This window comes from Sparus aurata, chromosome 10 (assembly GCF_900880675.1).
Source record: "Sparus aurata chromosome 10, fSpaAur1.1, whole genome shotgun sequence".
Lineage (NCBI taxonomy): Eukaryota > Metazoa > Chordata > Actinopteri > Spariformes > Sparidae > Sparus > Sparus aurata.
The window spans coordinates 17281200-17307647 of record NC_044196.1 but is presented as its reverse complement, the minus strand read 5'-3'; the positions used below and the strand labels follow the sequence as shown (position 1 = coordinate 17307647).

Genomic DNA, 26448 nt, shown 5'->3' with positions numbered 1-26448 from the left:
TGTTCGCTAACGCTAGCATTCAACAACTTCCTAGCTAATATTGTGTTTATTTACATCGAATGGTTTCATACACACTTGTCCGCGATGAGCTTTGATATTTTAAACTTAAATTACGACTTTCAAACCATTATGATAGCAAGGAAGTGGTTGAATGCTAACGTAAGCCAACGTTTGATCAAATATGTTGTTTTATCTTGAAATGTGGCCTGATGTCCCTCAAGACTTTCACTATCATTCACCTTTTCGGTTGGTATTAAATCAGTAAACTTTGAAATACTCACAACTTGTCAGATTCCCTGTTTATACGACTTGAACAAAGCATTTGGCGCGATGTCAAAGGAAAATGGCCGCCATATGAATGTGGTCTGTGAGGCTCTACTTTGTTCTTGTCAGTCAGTATTTGATGATGAGGATTTGATGTTGTGTACTGATTGACATTTATCAGGTTTGTTTACCTTTCTCGTTCTCCGGCACCAGCGTTTCAATCGGAGGCTCCAGCTCTCCGCTGTCCAGCAGGCAGCACTTCGCCTGGGACAAAAACAGACGCAGACCCTGCAGGAGCTGCACAGAGGTCACCCGTGACGAGGAAGAGGACGAAGAGGAGGAAACCAGGGATTTGAGCGCCTCTCTCTGTTCCAGGAGGAAGTCCTGAACCATTCCCCCAAACGTGGAGCGCCGGTCTCTGGACAGCTCCTCCACCAGCCGCGTCAGCCTCTTGTCCGGAGCGAAGAAGCACACGAACGCCTCGCTCATGCGGTGCAGCCCGCCGCGGCCTCGAGAGCGCACAAGCGGTGGGCGTGGTATGTAGGTTTTGGACTGGGCCATGCTCTCTGGATCGGAATCTGAGTCATTGTCCTCGTCCATGCTGCTGAAGGAGCTGCTGCTGTCGAGCTCGGCCAGGGACGGAGCCGGCCGGCGCTCCAGGGCCAGGACTGCCACCTCGATGCCTGGATCCCCTGCCTGGGCGGACTGCTGGGGCTGTGGGGGCTCCTCCGCCTTAGCAGATGTCTTAACCAGGGCGGAAGGGACAATTATGAGGCACCATTAGTGTATTAATCACACATACAAAACAGACGAGGGCTTCGGCATTGTTTCCTCACTGATTTCTTACCAGATGAGTTGGGTTAACACAATAACAGCATATTTTGAGACGTATGCAAGTATGTATGTCTCTGTCAGATGATTCTCATTACCTGTGCCACATAGACAGACATCATGTCCTCTTCCTCTGCAGAGCCCGGCGACACAGCGGGGGTTCTCCTCAGGACCCCTGCCCCGGCGTGAACCCTTCTCTGCTGGTTGGCGCCAGCCTTCTGCAGCCTCTCTGACCCGGTCTGCTCCCCTGAAGAGGACGGTGAGTACGAGCCGATCCCCTCCAGGGACAGATTCATGGAGGACTCCGAGAGCCGGAGCCGCATGCTGCGCTTGAAGCGGTGCCGCTTATTGGAGGCACTGTGGTTTACGAGTTGTGGCTGCTGCAGAGACGAAGAAGTGGATTCAGTCCTTCATCCGACAAGAGGCTTTTTCAACTGTTTCTTTTGCAAATGGTAAAAGCGGAGTTCAAGGTGAATAGCAGCTATATTAGCAGGACAAGTTTGAGCACTTGTAATCGACAGAAGAAAAATGTTCGACTGTTTTTTTTAATGATTTTGATCCTCTTACATCCCATAAAGGGACCATGTAAGGTTCAAGTTAAGGTCACATCACCAAAAAACGGACAACTTAAATGATCTCAGACAGCTCCCACGCAACCCCCAGCACTAACCTTGCAAACCTCCAGCTGTAGGAAGAGCGGGTTGATGAAGCAGAGTTTGCCTTGTCCGCTGCGGGTCAGCAGGGCAAACTGGTCCGGGTTAAAGGACATCTGGACCTTGCTGTCGCTGGTTGATGCAACCATCGGCCCGTTTTGGATCTCTGAAGCACTTGGCGCACTCCAGAAGTCTAGGGAGAGATCCAGAAAGAAAAGGACAGATGGATACCAAAGTTAGCTTCATTCAATAACTGCAGAGCAAGATGGTACACATAACTTTAAACTCTCAACAGAATGTGAAAAGATAACAGTTTTTGACAGAGATGTGTACTAAAGTTAGCATGCTAGCCCTGATCTGGCTCCAGTCCTGGTGTTGTGAACCAAGCCCCCAGTCCAAACTACTAGATGCACACCTGACCAAGCTAACCAGCTAATTGCCAATATAGTTAGCAGCAGCTAGCGGTTACTCTGGTGACATGCTGCACGCTATTTGTTTTGAGTATGCCTCCAACAGCTGGCCGATTCTTACATATCGCAGCTTTAACTTGTTGAAGACCGAGAACAGACAGCATGTTTTTGTTTTACAACACGCGATAATTAAACCAAACACCAACAAGCATTAGAACACGTAATATATTATGTAAGTTTATCTCCTGCAGGCTGACGGGAGCATACTGATTTTGCAGAACCTTGGTGTGAAGGCTCTTATTTTTGAGCTGCCGTCAGTGACACATACTGGGTCTTGCTTGTGTCATTTTTAGCCATCTTGAAGTCACACCTCGCTCCCGGCTGCGGCGCTGCATCAGTACATGCTTTCATGTTAAAATAGACGCAAGCTGGCAGTCACTACTTCAGTCGGTTACTCGTTTACTTTCTCACATTTGTAATACAGTGCTGAAGAGCAGCTATTACAGTTCTGTATCCAACGCTGCACGGCAGGCATTTAAAAATGATGTCTAACTTTGTTTTAATGTCTGCACCGGAGATTTCTAAACACATCTGTGATAAAGATAGATGCACATTAGACCCCAGATCCCAACTTTGAGAGGACTTTGTCTTAAAGGTGCAATATGTACGATTTTAAGTTGAAAACATAAAAAAATTTACTTGAACTAGCAACTACTATTATTTAGGGAGACAAAGAGACCCTAACCTTCAGGTACTCAGTGAGTTTACTTTGAAAAGGACGGGCGGTTTTCGATCACTACCTTGTCCCATGTGTGAGATGGCCTCCAGCTGCCTGTGCGTTGTTGCTCTGGCGATGGCCTCTGGAAGCTGCAGCGGAAAGGGCAGCACATCTCTGCAGACGACAAGAAAGGAATCAATACTTAAACGAAGTGATAGTAAACCCTGAGCATGTGCGTAACCAAGACATTTCCAAAGAGGTCTTGGCTGAAAAACATCAGGTACGATGCAAAAGGTTTGTGGACGCCCACATCACCAAGGCTTTTAAAGGTCCCAAGTTGGAGAAAGTGAGATTTCCAATTTGCCCTTTTGTGGATTATAGAGCACGTCTACTAGTTGATAGTGTGAACGTATCGAATCGTCAACATTGTCAACAAAGACCGTATTCCGAAACTGTGCCTCGAAAAAGAGTCGTCAGGACCTCTGTAGAGTTGTGATGTCAAGACTATACAGCCACACCCCCCCCAGCTCAGCCATGGTTGCAAAAGCACAGGCAGAGCTGATGTGGGCAGGGCCGGCTCAGGCCTGAGAGAGCTGACAAATCAGATCGGACTGGGCGTTTTGGGAGGAGGGTCCTAAAGAGGCAGGCACTAAAACAGAGCGTTCAGACAGAGGGGGAATAGAGATGCTGCAGCACTGGACAGTATGCCATGCAAACATTTTCTAGAGGGAACCCAAAATAAAAAAATATGAAACCATTAAAGGTGCTATTTGTAAAAAAAAGGTGATTTTTGAGTCTCATTCCCAACGCGTGTCAAGTAGCTACGCTCTGGGATGGCGGCCAACAGTCCCAAAACTTTATCTTTTGATGACTTGGGGAGACTCAAAAATCTACTTCTCATACAAATAGCACCTTTAATGAGCATAATGTAAGATCTTTAATCCGCCACTACTGGGGCTCTACAAGATTATTCAACCTGGCTGAAGAGATTTGACCCCACTCAGCCACACCAACTGGGAAAACAGTTTTTTAATTCACCTCTTTGTGTATGGAGTCTCTAAATTACAGCCTCAAAGTCAAGAACTGGGTTGATTTTAAAGAAGGTTTCTCCTCATTGAAACTAAGGGTGAAAACACAAGCACAAGCCCCAACCAGAAAGGTCACACATGCTTTTGGCCGTGCAGTTAAAATGCTACGTCACCTGCTGATACAGTAGAAGGCCACCAGTCGACACAGGTCGGGGAAGCTGAGTGCTGAGCTCTCCAAGGCGAACGCTGGTTAGAGAACAGACAGAGTTTGACTGTCAGCTGTGGAGGCAGTGGGACACTTGTTCAAAATAGTGGCAGGAAGTGTGGCAGCTGCAAACCCTCTCCGTCCCACACGACTTTCACCCGAGTGTGTGAACTGCACTGTACTCAAACGGTGAGCGGAGGAACGCAGTGTGTGTGTGTAGTGGCGGGTGGAGGATATACGTGCTGATCCGGCTTGTTTCATACTCACTGGAGTCCTCCTCACAGATGAAGCACTCCTTAACAGAGGAGGCACTTTTGTCCGCCGTCACTCTGAAACACAGCACCTTCCTCTGGCTGGAGCTGCATTTCCGCACCAAGAAAGTCTGTAAACACCAACAAACAAGAAAAACAACATGAAGAAAACGTAGGGTTGTTTTTGTCTTCTTGACGTATATTTTTATTCTCTCACACTTTTTTTTTTTTTTTCGGTGAAGGGACAGATGGTGCAAACAGAAACGATAAGTACAAAAAACAGCCAGATAACAGTTTCCTGTTTAATGCACATCTTGATTTAACAGTTTTTAAAACACACTCATATGGATTTGAATTGTTAAAGCTGCTATTATGATATCCGTGATTTCAACGAGTAGTTTAACACTTTGGGAAAATTGATCACTACCTCTCTCATTTCTGTGCCTTCTTAGGAATGGAGCAGGACTAGAGTAGCCTAGGTTAAAGAGTGGAAGCTAGCTTGTCAGTCTCCCAATTAACAGATTGTCAGTATATGTGTTTTAGATTACTAATTAGCCAACAATACAGAATGCTCATCAGTGAGTTTTAGAGCTGCTAGTAGGAATATTTGTGGATTTTGGACGGACCTAAGCTAGCAGTCCCCCCCTGCTGCCACTTTCTAGGCTAAGCTAGGCTAATTGCACCCTGGCTCAAGCGCTACACTTAACAGTCAAACATCACAGTGATATAAATCTTCTCGATTGATGTCCTCAATCAAGACAAAACAGTCATCATTTGGTTAGCATTAAACAGCTTTATCCCATAACGGTGCGCTGTGAAGCTTCAGATGAGCTTAAACGCAAACAAGATAGCTATCCTTGTTAAAATGACAATATACGACAGTTTTAAAGCCAATATTTAAATGTTCCTTAATGTTGAACTATTTATTTTATGTCTTTACCCAAGATGAACAGAAGTTATGTACCAATAAATGATTAGTCAGCTAAGTCCCACAGTTTTATGTTGAAAACTGATCAAAATGTAGCTGGATATGATTAAAGGGGCTCTACGTAACAATAGCAATTTACATTTTACAGGCTGAATGTGAGCGGACTGTAACATGACGTGAACATGTAAACCTTCCCTGACTGCATCAATTGTCTACACAAGCCTGAGGGCAATTTATTTAATTTTAAAGCAATTCCTCGCGCGCCTCGTCTCAGAGACTCTCTCCGCTAACAGCTAACAGCTAACAGCTAACAGAGAGCAACAGTCTAACCCTAACCCTAACAGTACAAATGGAGTCCAGCTTCTAGCACTAACACATAAGTTCCACAAAGTGCCTGATGTTTTGTGTATCTGGATTTTATAAAAATAGTCCTGCAGTCTTTTAACCAATTAGTTCCTATAATTAAAATGATTGACATGTCTGTACCCCAACAGGCTCTCTGAGCAGGATGTAGAGGGCGGAGTCTTGGTTGAGTGACAGCTGCAGCCACACAGGGTGTGTGATCAGCAGACGATCCAGGACGCTGAAGGCCCGCTGAGAGCCTCGCTGGGTGGCCTCCTGCATCTGCAACACATGGTAGGGATTGTTAGACCATCAAATGAGTTGTTGTATTGACGCCAAATCACGTACTTTTAGTGTCTTTTATAAGAGTAGCTTTGCAATACCTGTATTTCATATTGTCTAAATAGTATTTGTAATTCCTGCAGATTCACCTTTTTATATCTTTTTGCTGGTGAGTTGGCTGCAATAAGTAAAGTACGAGCATGTATCTTGTTTGCTTGACTTTTCTTAAGAGTTGTGCCCAGACCGTGGCACTACTACTGTGTATCGCAAATGTGAACATTCACACTGTAAGCATTTATTGTTGAGGTCAATTTTAGATTGATAGAGATCCAATTTTGTAGTTAGGCCCCAGACATCTTTACTCTGGCGGGCTCCGGAGGTGAAGAATTCAAATGGATGCTACTTTGTCGGATGATATTACATGAAATCTAGCAGAAAAATAAATGCATATCTTCATGAGGAGAGGAGGCACTGACTGTCGAACAACACGCAAAGAGCTGAAAGTGTATCTGACTCATCTGCTCAGCTCAGCTTTGCTTCATCTTATTGGCACCAATGTAATTTAGATTCAACCGGCAGCCTGACATCACAGTGAATACCGTGTTGTAGTGACATAAACGCTCACGGAATCCCATCAGACTGTGACTGCATTACCACACATCAGATTTAATGTCATCGTCAGCTTAAAGAAGCAGATATTTTATATCACACTACTCACAAAAAACAGCTGGCAGCTTTTAAAGAAAAAACATACTGTACACATTATTTTACAGGAAGATTCATGGCAAGTGGTAATTACCAAGCAACACATGTATATATATATATATATATATATATATATATATATATATATATATATATATATATATATATACACACACACATATATACATATATATATTATATATATATATATATATATATATATATATAACACTAACCCTAACCCTCAGCAGGCCACTACACTGAAGTGAGATGTTGTTTCTGTCCAGCTTCAGCAGATCAATAAATTAAAGTACTTTTTTTTTTAACCCTTTAAAATGTTCACCAGTATCATTTCAGCCGGCCAGTCAGCAGGACAATGTTTGATCAATTTTCCTAAACTTTCCAAGCTTGATTCTTGATGTTGAAGGTCTTTGGCAATTTATGTTGGCAAACTATAAAACATTTAGTAAGATTTGCTCCAGTTCCAGCTGGACTGACCCGCTGAAATGACAGAAATTGTTAAAAATGTAAATGGTGACGGAAAGTTAAAGGTGCATTATGTAGTTTTGGGGAAAAAAATTTAATCGGAAGAGAATCACAGACTGATTTTTTGGGGACTAAAAACACTAAATAAACAAACTTTCCTTGTTTTTTTTAAATGACTGAATAAAGTGAATAAACAAACTGACCTTAAAGGACGACACAGTTTCAAACTGTTTTACTTTGTTTATATGTGGCGGACCCTGCCACATTTCTGGCTTCAGACAGTGTTCTGGGACCTTATCTTACTCTGAGAACAGTTTATGTTTATTCACTTATGGAAACAATTAATATTTCTGAGTTTTTATCTGAGCTTGAATTTATTTTTCTAAAAAAAAAAACAACAACATAGTGCCCCTTTAAAATGCCATTATCAGCAGAGAAAGAGAAACTGGGTGGAAGTTTCCTGGACAAGTATTAAAAAAATGACAGCTAATTATTAACTGCTTAATGGGAAAAAAGCAGAATATTATAATTAAATGCTGTTGGTGTCATTTTCAATACATTTTGAGGTAATTTTGTGGTTGTTTTTATTGTCATTTCAAAGAAATACCAGGTACAACCGCAACCTTTTTTTTTGTCATTCTGTGATGTTTATATGTTGCATGTAAAGCTCTTTGCAACCCTGTATTTAAAGTTGCTATATGAATAAAGTTATTATTGTTATCATTATGACATTTGCAGACCTGTAAAACAAAGTGTAACTCCTCTTATTGGAGATATTTCATGTCTGAGAAGATGTTGTGGTTCATGGTCCTCACCCTAATCCCTAATTGGACTCCTACCTGCCGTCTAAAAGTGGCTTTAAATAACGTTCTTGTCACCAATTTTCCCTTCAGAGTCTGAATCCTTTTTTAAAGCAGCTTTACATCCTTCTGTTCATTCTATATTCTGTCAGAGTGTTGCTGTGTGCTTCAGTGGGTTGCTCCGAATGCTGCACACCTCTCCTCCGTCTGTCTTCGCTACAACAGCCCAACACTCGAATATGTATTTTCTAATGATTTAATGTGTTTGACCTTTTTGCTTTCAGGGAGGACAAAGGCACCTTTTTTTTTTTTTTGCTTCTGCTTAAAAACACCACCGGTTCAGTTTGATCTCTGTGTTATCCATTTTTTTTTTCCTTTTATTGTTAACATTCAATCACAGATACACTTTCTCTCTCTCTCTCTCTCTCTCTCTCTCTCTCGGATCAGCTTGCTGCTGGATGTCACACTGTGTGGGCTGCTGGCGAACGCTTGTGAGCGTAGCAGCAGATGGTTGCCATGGCAACCCGGGCCTACACATCCTACCAGGCATTCCCACTCAGTGAAACACCCTTTTCTCTCTGACAAGTTGGAGATGCGCGTGCACACACACACACACACACACTCACACACACACACTTCTTTTTTTTTACAGTATGCAGACACAAACACGAACACACACTCGCACACTTAAAGGTTTTCCGGGGTGCAGAGGTGTTTTATTTCTAGGATGCATCTTCTTTTTTTGTTTGTTTGTTTTTTCATGCATTTGGAGATTTGTCTTTTGTCACTTCCTCCCTTACATCAGAAGACCAAAGTTAATTTTTCTGCGCCACTCCGACATCAGCTGCAGCAACCTGCCTCAGCGGTGTTACAGGAAGCTTTATGAATATTGTTTTCATTCACTAACACATTTGAATTTTTAACTGTTTTTTTTTTTTTTTTTATCACCTCCTGCCACTTATTATATAACTCTCCCCTCCCTCTCGTGGGGAGGAAACCAGTTATCTGCGCGCAAAACCTGCACTCCAGAGGACCATTAACGGTTAATGGTAGATGGCGCCGGAGGGGTCAGGAATCAAGTACGGCAGATATTAATCAAAGGAGGGGGTCGCCGTTATGTAATGATCACAGGTTTGTTCTGACAGCGGTAAGATGTTAGAAGATGCAGCTGCAGAACTTGTTGATTCTGTTTGGAAAGGAACGAAATGACAGTTTGCTAAGCCCAAAATACCAATTGTCTGATCACAGTTTAGTAATTAGCCAGGCAAGCTTTGGGATTTCTCCACATGCTTAAATAGTGTGCATATACATAGTTAAAGGGGCAGTTTGTGCCAAATAAAGATGCATATTTTTCTATATTTATATATTTTTCCTGTTTCCTGTCGTGTTATCGATCCATTAAGATTGTTTTGGTGTGCGGTGCCAAGTCTTGAAAACATCAGCCATAGAGATGTCTTCCTTCCATCAAATATTATGTAATGTAATAGTGTCTATGTCCACAAAATCATGACCGGGCTACTCAAAAATACTCCACAAGCTTTGTTATGATCAATTGCATTTTAAAACTGTTTTCTTCCCATGTATTTACTCATGCTCGAGTTGTTTGCTAACTGAGCTGGCGTGTGGTTCTTTGGAAAGAAAATAGTGGCTAAATGATACTACTCATGATGACGTCTGATGATTGATGATTCACTGCGTCATGACTTCTGGAAAGCGACATTGTTGTTGAGTTTTTCACTTTTGAGATTGCCAGTGTAATCGAGAGAGAAGGCTGACAATTCTATCACTGATATCTCCAAGACTTGGCGTCTCGCACCGAACAGTCGAGATGGATAAATAGTACTATTGGTGAGAGCAAAATTATGAATTGGTGTGGATTGTCCCTTTAATGTATAGTTCAAGCACTTTTGGACACCACTCCAGTGCAATGCATTATGGTTTATAATGCTTGGTTAGTGACCATTGGTTGTACAGTACACTACCTTACACAATGCATTGGGTCAACTATATTTGGTCTAACAGATCTCACTATACGTTTGGACAGCTCTACAAAATGGCAAACAGTCCACTTTATCGTGGGTCGGTCACAAACTTTGTCTACTTTAATGTTAGCTGCAGATGCTTGCATGCCGTGCTAACTAGCATACTGCATAGCTCCAGTTGTGGCCTTGCTAGCAGTAGCTTATGCTACAGGTTGAGTTCAGACCGACACATCCGATTTATATGAGCAAATCTGTGTTCAGTTGGAAGAAGGATAGCAGTTATTTTCCCGCTCTTTTGTTGGTTTGGGTATGTTTAAGCAGCTCTGCCTAAAAACATGCTAGCATTAGCCAAATTCTAAAATCTTGTCTTGCACATATGAAGCGTACTGTAAAGCATGTTCATGTTTTAAGAAACCATTCACAGATAATGTTAGGACAAACAAAAATTTATTATATTTTGATTCATATACCTGCAGCATAAGCTAATATAAGTGCTAGCTAGCTCTGCCACAAAACAAGCTATTATTATGTCTACAACTGCATTGGTGAGCAACATTTCACTTTAGCCCCAGTCTCTGAACATAGTCGTGGTAATGTATTCATTAGGGGGCATATTTGAGAGCCCTTTATATGTTTTGTTTTGAAATTATTCAGCTCAAAACACTTAAGTAAGCTAAAAGTAAGCTGAAGTGTGGTCTGGTTAGCCGTAGCTAGCTCCAGGTGATGAAATATGCTCGAAGAAGCTGTCATTTCAGCTGACAAAATCGACTATTGGTTGGTTAGAAACTAGAAACCCACTTTTGTTTACTGCTGTGTGAATTCAGAGACTCAAACGCAAGTTGTAAATCTGTCAGCGTTAATTTAATTAATAGCAACTTCGTCTTGCTGGAATTTAAAGTCTGACAGGCGTAGCAGCAGCAGCAGCTATAAAGGCGGCAGGACTCAGGCAACTGTCAGTCGCAAATGACTAAAGCCAGACTCTTTATTCCAGCAGAGACACACTTCAGACATTCTTCACTTCAAAACAGACACACTTCACACGAGCACTACGAGTCAACAAGCACCACCATCTTCAAATTAGGAGCGAAATATTTTTCTTTTTTTTTTTATCTCAAGGTGTGCTTTAAAAAACAGAGGCTGCGAGTGTGACTCTGTGTGGGCCGCCAGAGTCACCCCCTTCGCATAATTCGAGCCAACCACCACGCAGATCCGCGGTCCGATGACCCAACCACACAAGGCTATAAGACAAGTAGAGAGTGAAAGGCAGAAAAAGAAAAAAAAAAACACAGAGAGCAAGACCCCTAGTGTTTCGCTAGCCATTTCCAGGTCCGCCTTACATAAAATGCAACGCTGCCCACACACACACACACACAAACAAACACAGAGAAAGACTTATGTAATTCCCTCAGAGAAAGAGAGAGACACACAGAGAGAGAAAGAGGGAGAAAACAGAAGAGAAAGATAAAAGATAAAAATGATGAAAAGAGTGGAGATGAGAAAAAAGCCAGGACTGAAAATGAAAGCTGGTGTTGAGGAATCCTCGACTTCAGCAGGCCTGAAGCGCTGCGGTTCAGACTGGAAAGTGTAATAAGCGACGGAGACGCACACTGTATATCTAACAAGGTGTTTTTCTGCACCTGAGGGCAGCAGCAGCAGAAGTCTGATGCTGCGAACTCGCTCGAGAAAGTAGACGAAGAGAGAGAGAGAGTTAGGGCAGGGAGAAGTGCTGAGTGGGATTCCGTGGAGGGTTCGGAAAAAAAAAAAACCCTCCATCATTTGTAAAACCAGAACTGAGCACTTCACTGCCACAAATCGGCAGTCTGTTGATGGATATGTTTGAAATTAGATTTTACAGTGCAATTGTTTGCGAGAGAGAAAACACGAGTTTACGCCTTGAGTGAAGCGATGAGGCATTTGGGAACAAAATCTGAACAGAGATGCAAAAACCGGACAGAAGGACCGACCGACTCGCTGGCTTGAGTGAGCGATGACGGAGTGACAGAGTGACTCAAACACTTACAGAGGACGGTTTTTTGAGGCAGAGAAAGGAAAAACAACAGGTGCTGTAAGGTATCAGTGTTGTAATCCATTCTCCTGTTGGTGTTTCGGGGTGTTGCTGTTGAATAAAAGTAGATGATTGATGCAGAAAACATCACCGCAGTGTCATACAGCCGTTCATCATATGTACACATGTTCTCTCTTAAGTTGAAAAAGAAGAAGGCTGTCAGCTACAGTGAGCAGCTCAGCCTGGTGTCAGATGGACTTCATCATGATGTCCAGATGTCTCCCACCTCCAGACGAGTGCTCCCTGCAGGTTACAGAGAAGCACAGTGGCGCCCCCAAGAGATGAATGGTTTCAACCATGTTTGAACACGTTGTGCCACTTTCCAGGCTGGACTGAACCACCGTCGGCTCAGTGTCTTCAAAGTGCACAGGAACGGTTGGAAAAGCAGTCTCAAATGGTCTGAAAGGTGATGAATGTGATCGATTGTGTTTAAGTTAGTAACGTTTGGTTGCACTAGGTTAAACTTATTTAATTGCTCTTTGTAAATTGCTCAGAAAAGGCCTCAAAACGCATCAATAATGAAATTAAGTTAAACTTAGTGCTACATGTGCCACAGGTTCAAAAAAAGGAAACACTCCAAAAAGGTAAGTTCAGTCACTATCTTTTCACCGTCATGCCGATTGAAAGTTTCGTGGTCCACAAAACATTTCTGGAGCTTCACAGCTCAGAAGCCCGAAAGATCCCAGATTGGTTTGAAAAGACGCCATGTAAACACTACTTCAAGCCTAGATCTTCATTGTAGCTGCCAAGCTAAATGCGCTAGCAAGAAGATGACTGTGCATCAAAGGTGTAAATATTGTCTTTTCAAATCATTTTGGATCCCCGAGGGCTTCAGGAAGGCTTGGATTATGTGGTTCAAGCTGTATAGAACCATTTTTGTTAGTTTAGGTTGTTTCTTTTATTGATTTGGTGCATGAATTCAACAGGTGGACAATTCCCACTGGAAAAACCAGCACAGACCAGCACCAAAACACAACTAGGCACGGTCTAGGCTGTTTTTTCCAGCAGGGTCCTGACATAGTGCCCCTTTAAGGTGGTGAATGAGATGAAGTCAATTGTTATTCTTGAGAGTTTCAGCATTTTCCTAGTGGTGGTGAACGCACCACATGTTTTTGCTATGTTGTGCTGAAAAGGCAACCAACCACCAACATAAACAGCCCATTTTCAAAGTGCACCATGAGTTTTGTGGTTGATTGCCCGGCATAAGGAAACGTCGGTTCCCATTCATTTCAGGAGGGCAAAGGTCAGCTGGTAGAAATGTGAAACCTGCCTGAGATAGACAATCGAAGAAATCATTAATCCCGCTCCTTTTTTTCTTTTTCTTTTTTACTCAATATACGTCCTTGAATGGTGGCACAGTGACTTTCTCTGCTGTTACAGCTTTCTAGAAAAACTCCAACTTTAGAGGTGCAATTGTTTTAATGCAAGAAACAACCAATCCTCCGTCCATGTTTACACACTCGTTGGAAAGTATGATTTCTCACCATCACATTTGTAGCTTTTGGCAGCTGTCTATTCAATCTTGGATGCCAGAGTCATTAAAAAAGATGTTCAACATACCATCCGACATAGAAATAAGATTGTAATACATGAATATATCTGTTCCTCACTGATCAGTCTTTGAAAACGATGGCTGTTAGTGAACAGTTAGTCGACTAGTGATTTCCTGCACCTCCCAGAATTAATGTCAGCAGCCTCCACAAGCACATGAACTTGCATTCAGTTAAGTATCTTGTGTAGGCGGCTGAAGACATAATGACAGAGATAGTAAGAGCGAAAGAGCGCAGGTTCTCAACACATCTCGCAGCTCTCTGATAGAGATTTCTGGTCTCTTGAGGACACAGACGAAGAAGTAATTAGTATCTCTGCCTCGACTAAGTTATCCCGATCAACACTATGGCTTAACATGGCGCCGATGCTCATGATCGATGTTTTCGGATATTTAGGCGGTAAATCATCTTGTCACATTTTGTGCCAGTTATCCACAGAAGGAAGACATAACTAAATAAGTCCAGAGAGCTACGGAGGCTCCCGAGACAGCAGCGGAGGGAGGACGAGGAGGAAACTCAATCCCCCACATCGTCTCCCGCCCCCTCCACGCTTACAGACCTCCATCTCCAGCCTCTGCTTCATCATCGTCGTCATCCGAGGTGCAACGCACTTCTCCACTAATGTAACCTCCAGCCAGCAAAACATGTAGCGGCGGTGATACTGAAAACAGACAGCGGTGTCGTGCACTTTTGCTCACTGTCGCATCCTACATACGTTTTTTTTCCATCTTCCATCTGGAGATTTTTTTGATAAGCAGGCAGCACATAACCAGCCAGTGTGGGTTAGTTTTTTAGCAACTCGAGTGATTCCCTTACAGATTTTCATGTTTCTCACCATTCTGAGTCTGTTTTTTTATTTTTTATTTTCTTTTTCGGAGTAGTTTTGAAGCTCTCCCACACCCACGCTCCATCCGACCACCATGAAGCATCCGCGGGAACAATAAAGTTTATCATAGCGGGTGTTATTAATGAGACCTCGGGACATTTCCAGCCACAGTTCTAGCCGCAAAACCGGCTGTTTTTCCTCCAGACATTCCCAGTCATGCTTGTGGCAATAATACCAGGTGTATTCAATGAGACATTTTCAGCTGTGCTTTTGGCGACACAACCAGGTGTTTTTAACAACGTCTCGGGTCGTCTCTAGCCGTATTTATGGCAACATAATCGGTGTTTCAAACGAGACCTCTGGACATTTTCATCCATGTTTGTGCCGACATAAAAAGGTGGGTTTTTTTTGTGTTTTCCTAACCCTAACCAAGTGTTTTACGTGCCTAAACCTAACCAGAGCGTAAGCACAGCCTGCCAGAAAACGGAACCTAAAGTTACAACATAAAGAAACGTTAAGGTTTTAACACGACGGTGGTTCTGTCAACATTTAAATTGATTTGGTTCAAACATTCGCAGTGCAATTGTCCATGAATACACAGAGTCGGAGCTGGAGTTTTCAAAATGAGTAAATACAAAACTTGGGTATATGCTTATGCTTTTTCAGTTGGACAGGTGCATCCCAACAAGCTGAGCAGCATTTCACAGTCGTGGGTTTGGAGAGTCTCCAACTACGGGGAAAAATGTGCCAGTCTTTGTGTTTTACAATAACTCACCACAGACAGCCAAAGACTCGCCGCCTCTCCTGGGCAGCTCTGGCTGTTCAAACAGTGTTTTGTTAGCCTCTTTTATGCACGCAGTCTGTTAAAGTAGTGGCTGTCTGGCACTCTCAACGCACTTCTCTTGTTCTGTAACGGCTTTAGTCAAACATGACAGCGTCCCACATAGGATCGCTTTGGCTGATGTTGACGTTAATTGTACTTTGCGTTGAAAAGAAACTAAATCACTCGCTCAGTAACTTTCTTAACAACTTTTGGTCCAATTTCAGTTAACTTTTCAGACAGTCTTAGAATAATTGTAAGCTTTCTGTGAAAGATTTTACAAAATGTTTAAGATTTAAAGACCCGAGGACTGATTTTATTGTGACCAAAAAATTGACAATCTTTTGTCTTTTCCTCCATGATTTTACATATTTATAATGTCTCTAGAATTTCATAAAAACAAGAAGTACATGTGTGGTTAAACTCAATTTTTTTAAACGCATACAAACCAAATATTTTGTGTTTGTATGCTATTCTATTTCCTTATATAGAGGACTGATAGTACCATTTATTCATAATGTTTTACACAATGATTGTAATGAAATGGAAAAAAAGAAATTCTGAAGCAATAAAACAATTTGGTAACAGGTGGCGACACTGCCGGAGAGAAGAAGTTGTTATAAAAAATAATGATATGAAGTCATTTTAACATATTTCACAGTGAATGGTGTTTATCGTGGTTTCATGAATGTCTCCTAGTTGTAGCCTTACATTTAACAGATAGTCCACGTGTAGTCTCAGTGTGTAGAATCAGCGTTTGTCCTCGGCAAGAAAGAGAATAACAGTATACTTCAAAATCTAGACGTTACAAGCTGATTTCCTACGTGGTATTTAAGGACAAGCTACTCGGCTGTTTTTCAAATATGAGGCTTACAGGTAAAGATTCATTACATGAACATGTAAGTTGGGTTATATACCATATAACACATATCTGAAAATGTTCTACAGGTTTATTTGTCCATATTCAAAGATACATTTACAGAACAATAAAAGTCAAACAGAAGTTAAACAATAATGTCTACACTGGCATTAAAAAAAACTTTGGCAGTAAACCAGGTTTCATATGCAGTTGCTGAGTGCTAACAAAATACTATTTTATTTTGCTGTAGGGAATAGTTTTGGGTACTTTAAAAAATGTTCCTCATATCCTTTTATTTTCTGAGAGCCACATGAGAAGACTGGTCCCGCTCTGATACCTGTGCATCGAGTTTATAGCTTAGACCAGGAGGCCATTAGCTTAGCTGAGCTTAGCATAAAAACTGGAAGCAGACCCTGCTGGGAAAAACCAGCATAGACCAGCACTAAAACACAACATACGCTGACTGGTCACCAGCAAGACCAGCATATGTTGTGTTTTGGTGTTGGTCTATGCTGTTTTTTCCAGCAGGGGGGAGAAAAAAAAGCTAGCTTGCTGCTATCCACTCCACTTCCTCTAAAGTTTAACTATGCGCCTACCAACGCCTCGAAAGCTGATCTATTAATATGCCGTATCTTTGTGTCTCTGAAATGTAAAACATATTTAAGTTATAGCGACGGGGTCACCCCTATGGTCCCACAGCCCTATGTTCCCACATTTCTAGTACATTTTTAAAATTAGGTGTTGTGTTAGGGTTAGGGTATGCTAGGGTTAGGAAGCTACAGTCCATCTGTAGTCTATTGCTACTGGATAATAGGTTGGGTGTAATTGGCTACCAAATTGCCAGAAAGGGGGATAAAATCTCATACAAATTTATGAAAAAGGGCCTAATTTTGAAAATAATCTTATAAATGTGGGAACAGAGGCACGCTCCCATAGCAACAGCTAACTGCTAACTGCTAACTGCTACTGAACTCTTGGATGGCCAGAGAATTTATTCACTTCTGAAAAAGTATGAGCACTTCGAAAGTATGAGAAAAAGGGCAGAAAAAGCTTTTCAGCTGTCTCACATAACAAATAACAGTTGATCACACATCACCAGTGGTGGTTGTTTCCTTGCAAACAAACTGCCAACTTTGTCAAAACAACAAACGAGCACTTATTCTTCATCTCTTTTCATCGTGTTTGACGCAGACAACAAGCATCAGACTGTAAAAATCTCTCATTTGCACCAGAGTGACCATGACGGTGGCTAAGTATAGCCAGCAGCCCATCACCGCGTGCGTAGGATGACTAATGGAACAACATAATTGCAGTGGGCTATAAGTATCCACGGGGGGCATCAGTGGGCACAGGGGCCTGCTGACTGATGACAGGTGTCCGTTTTGATGCCTGCCGCAAAAAGCGTCGTAGCGATGGGCACTCAGGGCCGGCCAACCAGGAAGAGAAAGCTGCATCTCACTGAGTGTGTGTTTGTGTGACGAAGTCGCACAAAGGCATTAGTATGAGTCAGAAGTAACACTGGGACTGTAGGAGAGGAGAAGGACTGTTAGCATAACTGTGAATATTCATAATTTTAGAAGCATATCGGTTAACTGGCGAGGTGATTCAGAGGGGGCATTATCACAAATAGTTCTGTCAGACCGAAGGTGTGTGTGCTCCTGTGTGTAAAACACATAGAGGGTGTACAGTATCCGTCATGATGTCATCAAGTCTTTGTCATTAATTTCTCCATGAATGGTCCTTCCTCGTTTTTTTTTCTCTGCAGTGTGACACGAGCTGGTCTGATCTAACTCGACCTCTGATGATCTTTGAGTGCGAGTGTTTTAATTAGAGGAAGCTCTGGAGCAAATAAGGAGCCACGAGGGACCCAAACAAAACGAGTAAATTGAGTTTGAGGCCTGCAGTTAGTGGTGGGCGATACGGTTAGAATCATTATCACAACATTAGTCCTTACGCTTTCTGATTTTGATGCATGATGGACCCCAACATGGTAAATAAATACACAATCACATATAAGATGATCAGTCTGTTATAATTTATTTAAATAGATGACCATATTCATTTTAATCCCAAGAATCTGCGGAAATGGATCACCATGTGGTCAAAGACATTAACTTAACTGCAACTATAACGTCTAAATAGATAAGTAAGTATCTAATTTTACATATGAATGGAATCCTCCATCCTGGACATATTTATTCAAGCCTTAATGTGAAACACACTGGATGTAACCAAACAGAAATGTTAGCTTGGAAGCGGCTGAAGGCTAACATTCGCTAACTGTTATCACATAGCTGTATTACTTTGGAAAATGGACCGATGTTACACTGGATTTTCGATATCCATCATGCTTTGTGGTGGTCAGATGATAATGATTTGACAGATTCTCTATGTTAAAGACTAAAATGGCCGCCATGTGAATATGGTCCATCAGCTCAAACAAAGCCCAGGTCACCAATTTTCATTTTCGCTGCAATAATAATAGGTCAGTCTGACGCTTGAATAAAGCACTGAGGTCCACTGCAAGCTACCTGCTAAGCACTGAACAACAGACAAACAAAGCTAGTGATTAGTTAGCAAATGTTGTGGAGCATTTTGCCGGTAAAGAGCTAAATAGGTTTTTCAGGAGTTGGTGGAGACCAAAAACAGAGCTAAAAGGGAGTGAATTCTGGATTCTGTTTGGACATTTTCCAACCCGAAACACAACCTCAACTTTTTAACTGCTGGGTGAGTTACCAGAGACATGGCAGCTATTACGTTAGCCATATCGACTTCAAAAAATCTTCTCAAAAATCTACTTTATCGCACCTTTAACACTAAAAGTTGAGACACATCGATGCTTCGGACAACCCTGCTTTTTATTAGTGGGGTGATTTATAATTAGTTAAACTCTATTTATTGATTGATTTATTTGTTTACTTGATAGGGACGTTAATGAACATCAGTGTAAGATGTAAACATGATAATTGATGATTGGTTAAGGTTTTTAAGTCCTGCGTCCTCCTATTTGGGGGTCACTTTTGATGACTTCCTTTTTGATGTGACCTTTTATGATATATGATATATATGATCTATGATTTCAGGTTTCTAATAAGAGAATATTAACATAGACCTGAGCCAGCGCTGTATTGGGCCACATCGAGCCCCCATACACCTACATCCACACTACCTTAGAAACATGGCGGACTGTGTAGCAGAGGACCGTCAACGTCTGTAGATATAAAAAGCTCATCTACGGTTACATAAACAACTCTGTCAGGTGATTACACACTGATGAAAACATAATTCTGATCGTTATTTCTGCCAATAGGTCCCCTAAATCCTACACACTGGACCTTTAAGGCCCTGCAATATCTCCACATGTGCTTTCAATCACTCGTGGTTTCACTGTGGCATCACCAAACTCTGTGGAGTAAACAGGTGCGACAGGAGAGAGAGCGAAGAAGCTGTCAATCAATCTCTCTCTGCTCATTCACACAGTCGCAGCCGCCAAGTGAAACACACGACATTGTGCAATATGGTTGTGTAACAGTCGCGTCTTGATTGGTGATTGAATAAAGTTTCAATTGTTGATTATTTTAGCTGATCAATGACTGATGAATATTCATCACTCTTGTTTTTTTCTCACCATGCTTCTGAGGTTTTTTTCTTGCGAAGGCTGCGCTTGGCTCGCGTTCGCCACATTCATCCATCTGAGCGGGTCAGCCGATCTCGCGTCGAGTTCTGAAAAAGAAAATCTCCTCACAACAAGACGGGAGAACTCGCCAGAGTAGCGATCCCGTTCCAATCTATCCACTTGTCTCACTTGCGAAAAAAAACTAAAACAACAACTTTCTCCAAGATGCTGTCATTTCTTACTGTCACCTCTCGAAACACCAAACAGCTAGAGTGATATCAGCATGCTGTCAGAGCTTTCACACTTGGTTTTAATGAAAACAGAAGGCCGCGACTTCTTGGAAACATTTGATTTTTCAAGAAAAAACTCATCGAGTGACAGAGAATTTTTTATATTTTCTTAAGCCTTGAGTTAAAGCGTGATAATTTAACAATATTTGTAGGGGGATGATAGGATTTGTTGCACCTCAAAAGGCTCCTCTGACGTCACACATCCCGCCTTTTTCTGATTTGTTTTGACCTCCGGGTGCCTGCGTGATTCACAGTGTGACTAACGACGGATCGACACGAGGAGCACCTCATGCAAAATGTTATTTTTGTAAAAGGACTGTTAGATAATGTCAGAGGTTTTTGCGATAAGTGAGCGTGAATAATGGCTCTCAAACACAAGCTTTGTAAAGTGTAAAAATTCAAGGTCCAGTCCAAGGCTGATTGTGGAGACAGGGTTTATCATCTTTTTGGCGTCCAGCACTTCATTTCTCTGAAATCATGAGACCTCTGATGATATCACATAGCAGGACGGTGAGTTTGAAGACAGAATACTGGGCATGCTGCGACATTAAAAACCCTCATTTCTCCTCCGGGACTTTGGTCCATCCTTTCTAAACGCCCACCATTCGGACGTTATTTCATTTTCAGCGTCTCCGAAAGGCTTTTCTACTCCCTCGCGTGAATCTTCCGAGCGAGAGCCCTGACAATGACAATGAGGGATCACTTTCATCCTCCATTTTCACATTGTGTTAGAGTGACCACAAGAGGACAAAAGACTGAATTAATACTGTACTCACTGAAGCGGCCAGAAACTCAGACTTGCTCCCTTTCAAGCGCTGCTCTATCATCAGTGTCTGTGTGTGTTTGAACCTTTCTCAAGGCCTTTTTCTCACAAGGAAACTGATACCTGACAGCAGTCACGGTTGCATTTCTGACACATCCTTGAGGTTATTCTGTTGAGGAGGAATGTGTAAAAAGGTTTGATCCTGAATAAATGTTGCTCCACTCGAAAAAACCTCAGCTCGATGTCACATATGGAGACCTAACTAAGAAAAGTATGAAAATAAGCCCAAGTGCCTCAAGTGAATTTTTTTTTACAGTATAGACACACTTTGCTGCGTCGGTTATAGGACCCGAAAGTGGTGCTATGGAAACTGGAAAAGACAGTGAGCTGGAGCTTTAATAAAAAAAAAATCAGACTGTATCAACCGAAGCACATCTAAAATATGCTCTCAGCTAGAGGGTAACCTCCACATTGTATCACACCATTATCACCATATCACGGCTGTTGTGCCTCAAATACGCTATGCTGAAAAATTGGGCTATCTGTGGCTGGGAGCAAGTGCTTCTCATTTAACTATGGCGCTGATATCACATCTTATCTCTGCTGGTATTGTCACATTTGCTGTCTTGGAGGTGGTTGCGGGGTGGAAGTGTGAGTTAGCAGTGGAATATGAAGGAGGCACAAGGCTTTAGTTTTCTTTTTTAGGTCACTTAACATCCTGGACATTGTCTCCTCTGGTCTCTAACTTTGAATTATTTTTAAAAATTCTTACAGAGCAGTGCAGTGAGAGCAGTGGCTGTAAAAGCAAAGGCAACAATGTTGATCCAAGTTAATGTTGAAACGCACAAGGATGTAAAGGAAGGATTGACATTGAAAAAAAGGGTAAACAAAATGGGCATTAAATCAGAATTTAATAAAATCCAAACTCAACAATATGGGGTAAAAGCCAAGTCACCAGTGGCAGACTCAGGATGTTTGCTCCCCCTTAGTTTGAACAAGTGCTCAGTAATTGTTTGGCTTCATAATCAGCTGCTACAATTCTTAAAAAGTGAGATTCCTAATAAGGAAAATAACGAGCTCCACTTGGTACACAACTAAATATAAATTTGCAACACCGTTAACGTTAACTGCTACTAAGTGTTAGCTCAGTTAGCCGTGCAGTTAGCGGTTCAGACTGGGAGCGCTCGCGGAACAAAGGTAGTTTTGGGGGGACTTTGGGCCACAGCGGGCTGGGGCTAGCTGGTTAGCATGTGAGCTTCAGTAGATTTCTCTGTAGACATCATAATGTCAAAACTGTTGTTTATTCACATTCTGTTGATAATCTTATTAAAAAAAATTCAAATAAAATTTCGACAACATTTTACATTATGTACACACATAGTTGCCTCATTAGCCATTATTAGCATATTCTACAACTACAATTTAGAGTTCTCTGTCAATAACCTCCTAATAACTGCTCTGTAATAGAAAGTAAGGATGTGAATTATGATTTTAATGTGCTTTGGCTCATTAGGGGTCTCATAGGGTGGTAGCATCACAACAGGACAGTCGTTTTCCCTTAATAACGCTTCATAAAAAGATTTGATTTTATGTAACAAAACACAAAACTACAAGTGTTAATAGTGTCCAGATTACTCTAGATCAAGTCTCTCTAACTCAGAATAGGTTCTACACTCCAAAGTGAGGTCTTGCTCGTCAGTGATTCATTGGTGAAACCTGTGCAAGTGCCTTATCATGATTAATAAAGAGCCAATATGCTACAGTGCTACTAATATGGAGTGTTATCTTAAAGTTTATGGCTCAGAATTGCTTGTTTGTGATTCACAAACACACTGAAAACATCAAAGTGTTTTCTTTGTATGTTCTTTTGTTATAAATCTATAATAAGTGAGTATCTACCAACTTTAGCACCTCAACAACCGTTAAATTAATAATATCATACCAGATTACATAACTGTTTTCTAGCATATTTCCTTAAATCGAGGAAAATAACATCCCCATTTTAAATAAAGTGTTAGTTCACTGCTGCTCTTGATGCAGTTTAAAGGAACAGTTCACCCAAAAAATTAACATTCTGTCATTATCTAATCACTCCCATGCGGATGGAACGTAGTGGGAATTTTCTTAGTTGACAAAACCTTTCTGGAGCTTCGCAGCGAAACCGTGTTGCAGGGGACTTGTTGGGAATCCCAAGATCTCGAATTGATTTGAAAAGATGCTATGCTAACGGTTTAGCTTAGCAACGTTAGTGAAGATTTAGCTTTAAAAAGGATGTAAATAATGTTTTTTTTTTTCAAATCAATTTTAGATCTCGGGCCCTTAGGAGACTTGGATAGAGCTGAACGGGCTGTATGGAACCACTTTAAGCCTTCTTTCAGGTGTTTCTTTTACGTTTTGCAACAAGTCCCCATCTACTTCAGTTGTTTAGGAGAATACCACAACGTTGTTTTCCTCTAAAGCTCCAGAAATGTTTTGTGGGCTATTAAACTTAACCTGACTGTCCATCGAAACATTGTTCAGTGGATAACGACTGGATTTTCATTTTTGTGAGAACTTGTCCTTTAAAACTCCATAATCTGCGTGCACCACCTGCACAACTCCTCAGTTTTTCATATTATACCAGACTACAGGGGCGGACTCAGGATGTTTGAGGGGCAGGGGCGACGAAAACAAAAAGGGGCACCAGCACACAGAAAGTTGTGATATATTCATAGTGAACTAGAGGGGAACTTGGATTCATTTATCACAGGCGCATCCAAGAGAGCATTTCTCCAAATGAACATGGGGGCACCAGAGAGTTCGGCTTCCCACCTGTACCAGATTGCATAACCCTGACGGAGTTATTCATCAGATACTTTGTTTTAGAGAGAAACTGTCGAGAGAAAGTCCTGATAATGAGGAAGAAACTAAGTGTAACCCCCGCGTTAATGTGAGCTCAGCGCCACAAAGCCATTTTCGATAATGAGATTATGTAACGTTGCCCTTAGAAACTATTGAATCTCTGGTCAGGAGGCGCAGCGATCGTCTCCAGTGTGTTTTACTCTCACCAGCCGTGGCCAGCCGTCATTTCACACCAGCAGCTGCCATATTTTTCAAAATGGGGGACGTTTGCCTTGGGGGGATCGAACTCGTTTTTTTGTCCCCGCCGGGTTGCGTGACGATGACACAATTCGGCGATGGCGGTGATGATGGGGGAAGCCTGCCATCTACATGAGTCAGGTTTACTGTAACGTGTCTGTCTGCGCACCACTTCCAGCACAGAGGACAGACTGCTCAGCAAAAGGACTGAACTCTGTCCAACAGCTCCGAGCGTCATGCTCGGGCACACTGCGATCACACTCCTCCTACACAACACAGGGGCAGAATGCACTCCCCCCCCCCTACACACACACACACACACACACACTCACAGAAATACACACGTTTGGTCAAAATTAACATGTCATTCCACATTCAACAATCACAGACTTCATGTAGGTAGGCTACGTAATCACCAGCCAGGATTGTTTTTGTTGTTGTTGTTTTTTTTTTTAAAGCAATCAGTCCTGCAGCCATGTGAAGTCACAGAACGCCACTTACAGTAATGCGCTCCTCCTCAGAAAAATTAACGAGCAAAACAACAGCAAGGAAGTGGGAACATCACATCCACTCCCACGCGGGCAGGATGGCACTTCAGCGTTTTTTAAAAGTTATGTAACAGTCCAATGGTGTGAGATTACATTCACTTTGCCCTCAGAGGGGAGACGGGGAGATCAAGACACTCACATGCTGGAAAAAGTCTGAGTGGTTGATTGAGCACCGTTCTGGCTGCTGGTGGTGCTGATGCTGATGGTGGTGGTGGTGCAGTAAAACCACATTAGAATCTGCTTTTGAGATTTGAGTTGTGGTCTGCAGGGAGAGGGATGGGGGGAGGGGGGGGACTGAACTTCTGCTCCCGTGTGCAAAGCATAATGATAATTAAAAAAAAAACTTTTAAAAAAAGGCTTTTGTCTCTTCTGGACAAAAGCACTCAGATGTTGCCTAGACATCCGACACAAGAAGGAAATAAAAGCCCAGCTGTCAGTCCACACAGGAGCAGAACAACAGCAGCTCCCTCCTGTCAGAACCTGTGGCTGCCACTAATTAGATTTGGATGAAACACCTACACTTCTGCGTCTTCGGTGCCAAGCTGAAACAATAAAGACAGAAAAGAAGAAGAAGAAGAAAAAAAAAAAAAAGCCTTCCTGGAGGCTGAAAACTTCTCCCATTATGAAACCTGCCCACTGTTTTTTTTTGGCTCTGGCGGAGTGACATCACCAGCTCCAGGCGCGACACAGCCGTGCATGCCCTCCCTCCTCCCCGCGATTATCGCTAATTGATTAATTGGCAGCGCGTTGAAATGTCACATTATGGATGAATCACAGCATTGTTTACCGCAGACGTCTCCCCCCCCCACCCCTGCTGACCGGAAACTACGTTAAACAACAAAACGCCGACGCGCTTTTGAACTTGAGAACAGAAAAAGAAAGAAAGAAAGAAAAAAAAAACATATTAATACAGATTCTGTGATGTGCAGCCAGCCGTGCATGTGCCAAACTCTCCAAGAACTCCCGCTGCAATCTCCACCTCATGGAGTCGATTGATTTTTTTTTTTTTTTTTTGCTCTTCCTCTCTTCTCTTTCTGTCCAATTTTTGCCTTTTACGCACAATCCATCAAAAAATAACTTACCTTCTCTGTGATGAAGGGGTTGGGAACAGGTGCTGCGCGCCGCTGCGTGTGGTCTCGCTCGTCTTAATTAGGCGTCCGGGAGAGTTTTTCTTTTCTTTTTTTTTTTTCTTTTTTTTTTTCTCTTTCTACACGGTAATGCATGAAGACAGTGCCGAGCCTCTGAGTCCGAGCACCATGCTGTGGGAAGGCGCGCTCGTCAAGGAGAAATGCGCACAACGCGCTGGTGACAGGGCGGAGGAGCGCATTTTTAATTCTGTCTGAGCATCTGAAGTGATACACAGTCACAGCAGAGACACTGTCTTTGGTGTGTGTGTGTGTTCCCCCCCACCCACCCCCGTCCTCACAGACTCTGACACACACACACTCACTCACACACCAAATCATGTTATGTCACTGAAAAAAAAAGAAAAAAAAAAAGATCTTTAAGTCGGGAGGAGCACTTTTTTTTTTTCTTCTGTTGTTGTTGTTGTGTAGTTTTTTGGGAGAATAATAGAAGAAGAAGGCGTTTCTGGCACGTTTCCCCTGCAAAAGAATACTATGCAGAAGTCCCTTAGGAATATTTGCTCTTTACCAAAGAGCTTAAACACCTCCTTACGGACCAAATAACGATGATTTACACGAAAACACACCCCACAACAAACTGTAAACTCTGATATTGACATTTTAACATAGAGAAATTTGATATAAACATGATGAAGATCCCCTAAAAAGCACCCAATCATCATCCCTGTGTCCTTTACATAAAGCACTTGTATATATAACGCTGTGTTGAAGTGGAGAAGAGAGCAGCTGAGGGTCTGAACAATAAAAATATCACAGATCTCCAACACAAGCTGCCGGACGCGTCACATAGCCGGAACTGGACTTTGACGCACCGTGCGTGTGTGTGTATGTGTGTGCTATTTCTGGACTGCTCCATCCATCACTTTTATTTTATTTTATTTTTTTCCTGTTTTGTTTTACAGGTGAAGGATGTGCGGTTCTGGTTCCGGACGCTTGAGGGCGCCACAGGCCGCCTTTAGCTCCACCTGCAGGGGCTCCAAGCGTCCTGATCACCGCTGAGTGA

At 42.2% G+C, this 26448-nt stretch overlaps 1 protein-coding gene across 1 annotated transcript in view; it reads right to left on the bottom strand.

The window, feature by feature from the left end:
• Positions 1-25697, bottom strand: part of rin1b (Ras and Rab interactor 1b) — a 39340-nt gene extending 13643 nt beyond the window's left edge. The window contains exons 1-8 of the mRNA XM_030431065.1: positions 25383-25697; positions 5775-5912; positions 4377-4491; positions 4078-4150; positions 2959-3050; positions 1766-1941; positions 1194-1475; positions 456-1008 (exon numbers count right to left, since the gene is read on the bottom strand). Of these exons, the coding sequence (XP_030286925.1) occupies positions 456-1008; positions 1194-1475; positions 1766-1941; positions 2959-3050; positions 4078-4150; positions 4377-4491; positions 5775-5912 (1429 nt within the window). The 5' untranslated portion in view covers positions 25383-25697. The remainder of the gene's footprint in view (positions 1-455; positions 1009-1193; positions 1476-1765; positions 1942-2958; positions 3051-4077; positions 4151-4376; positions 4492-5774; positions 5913-25382) is intronic.
• Positions 25698-26448: the final 751 nt, after the last annotated feature.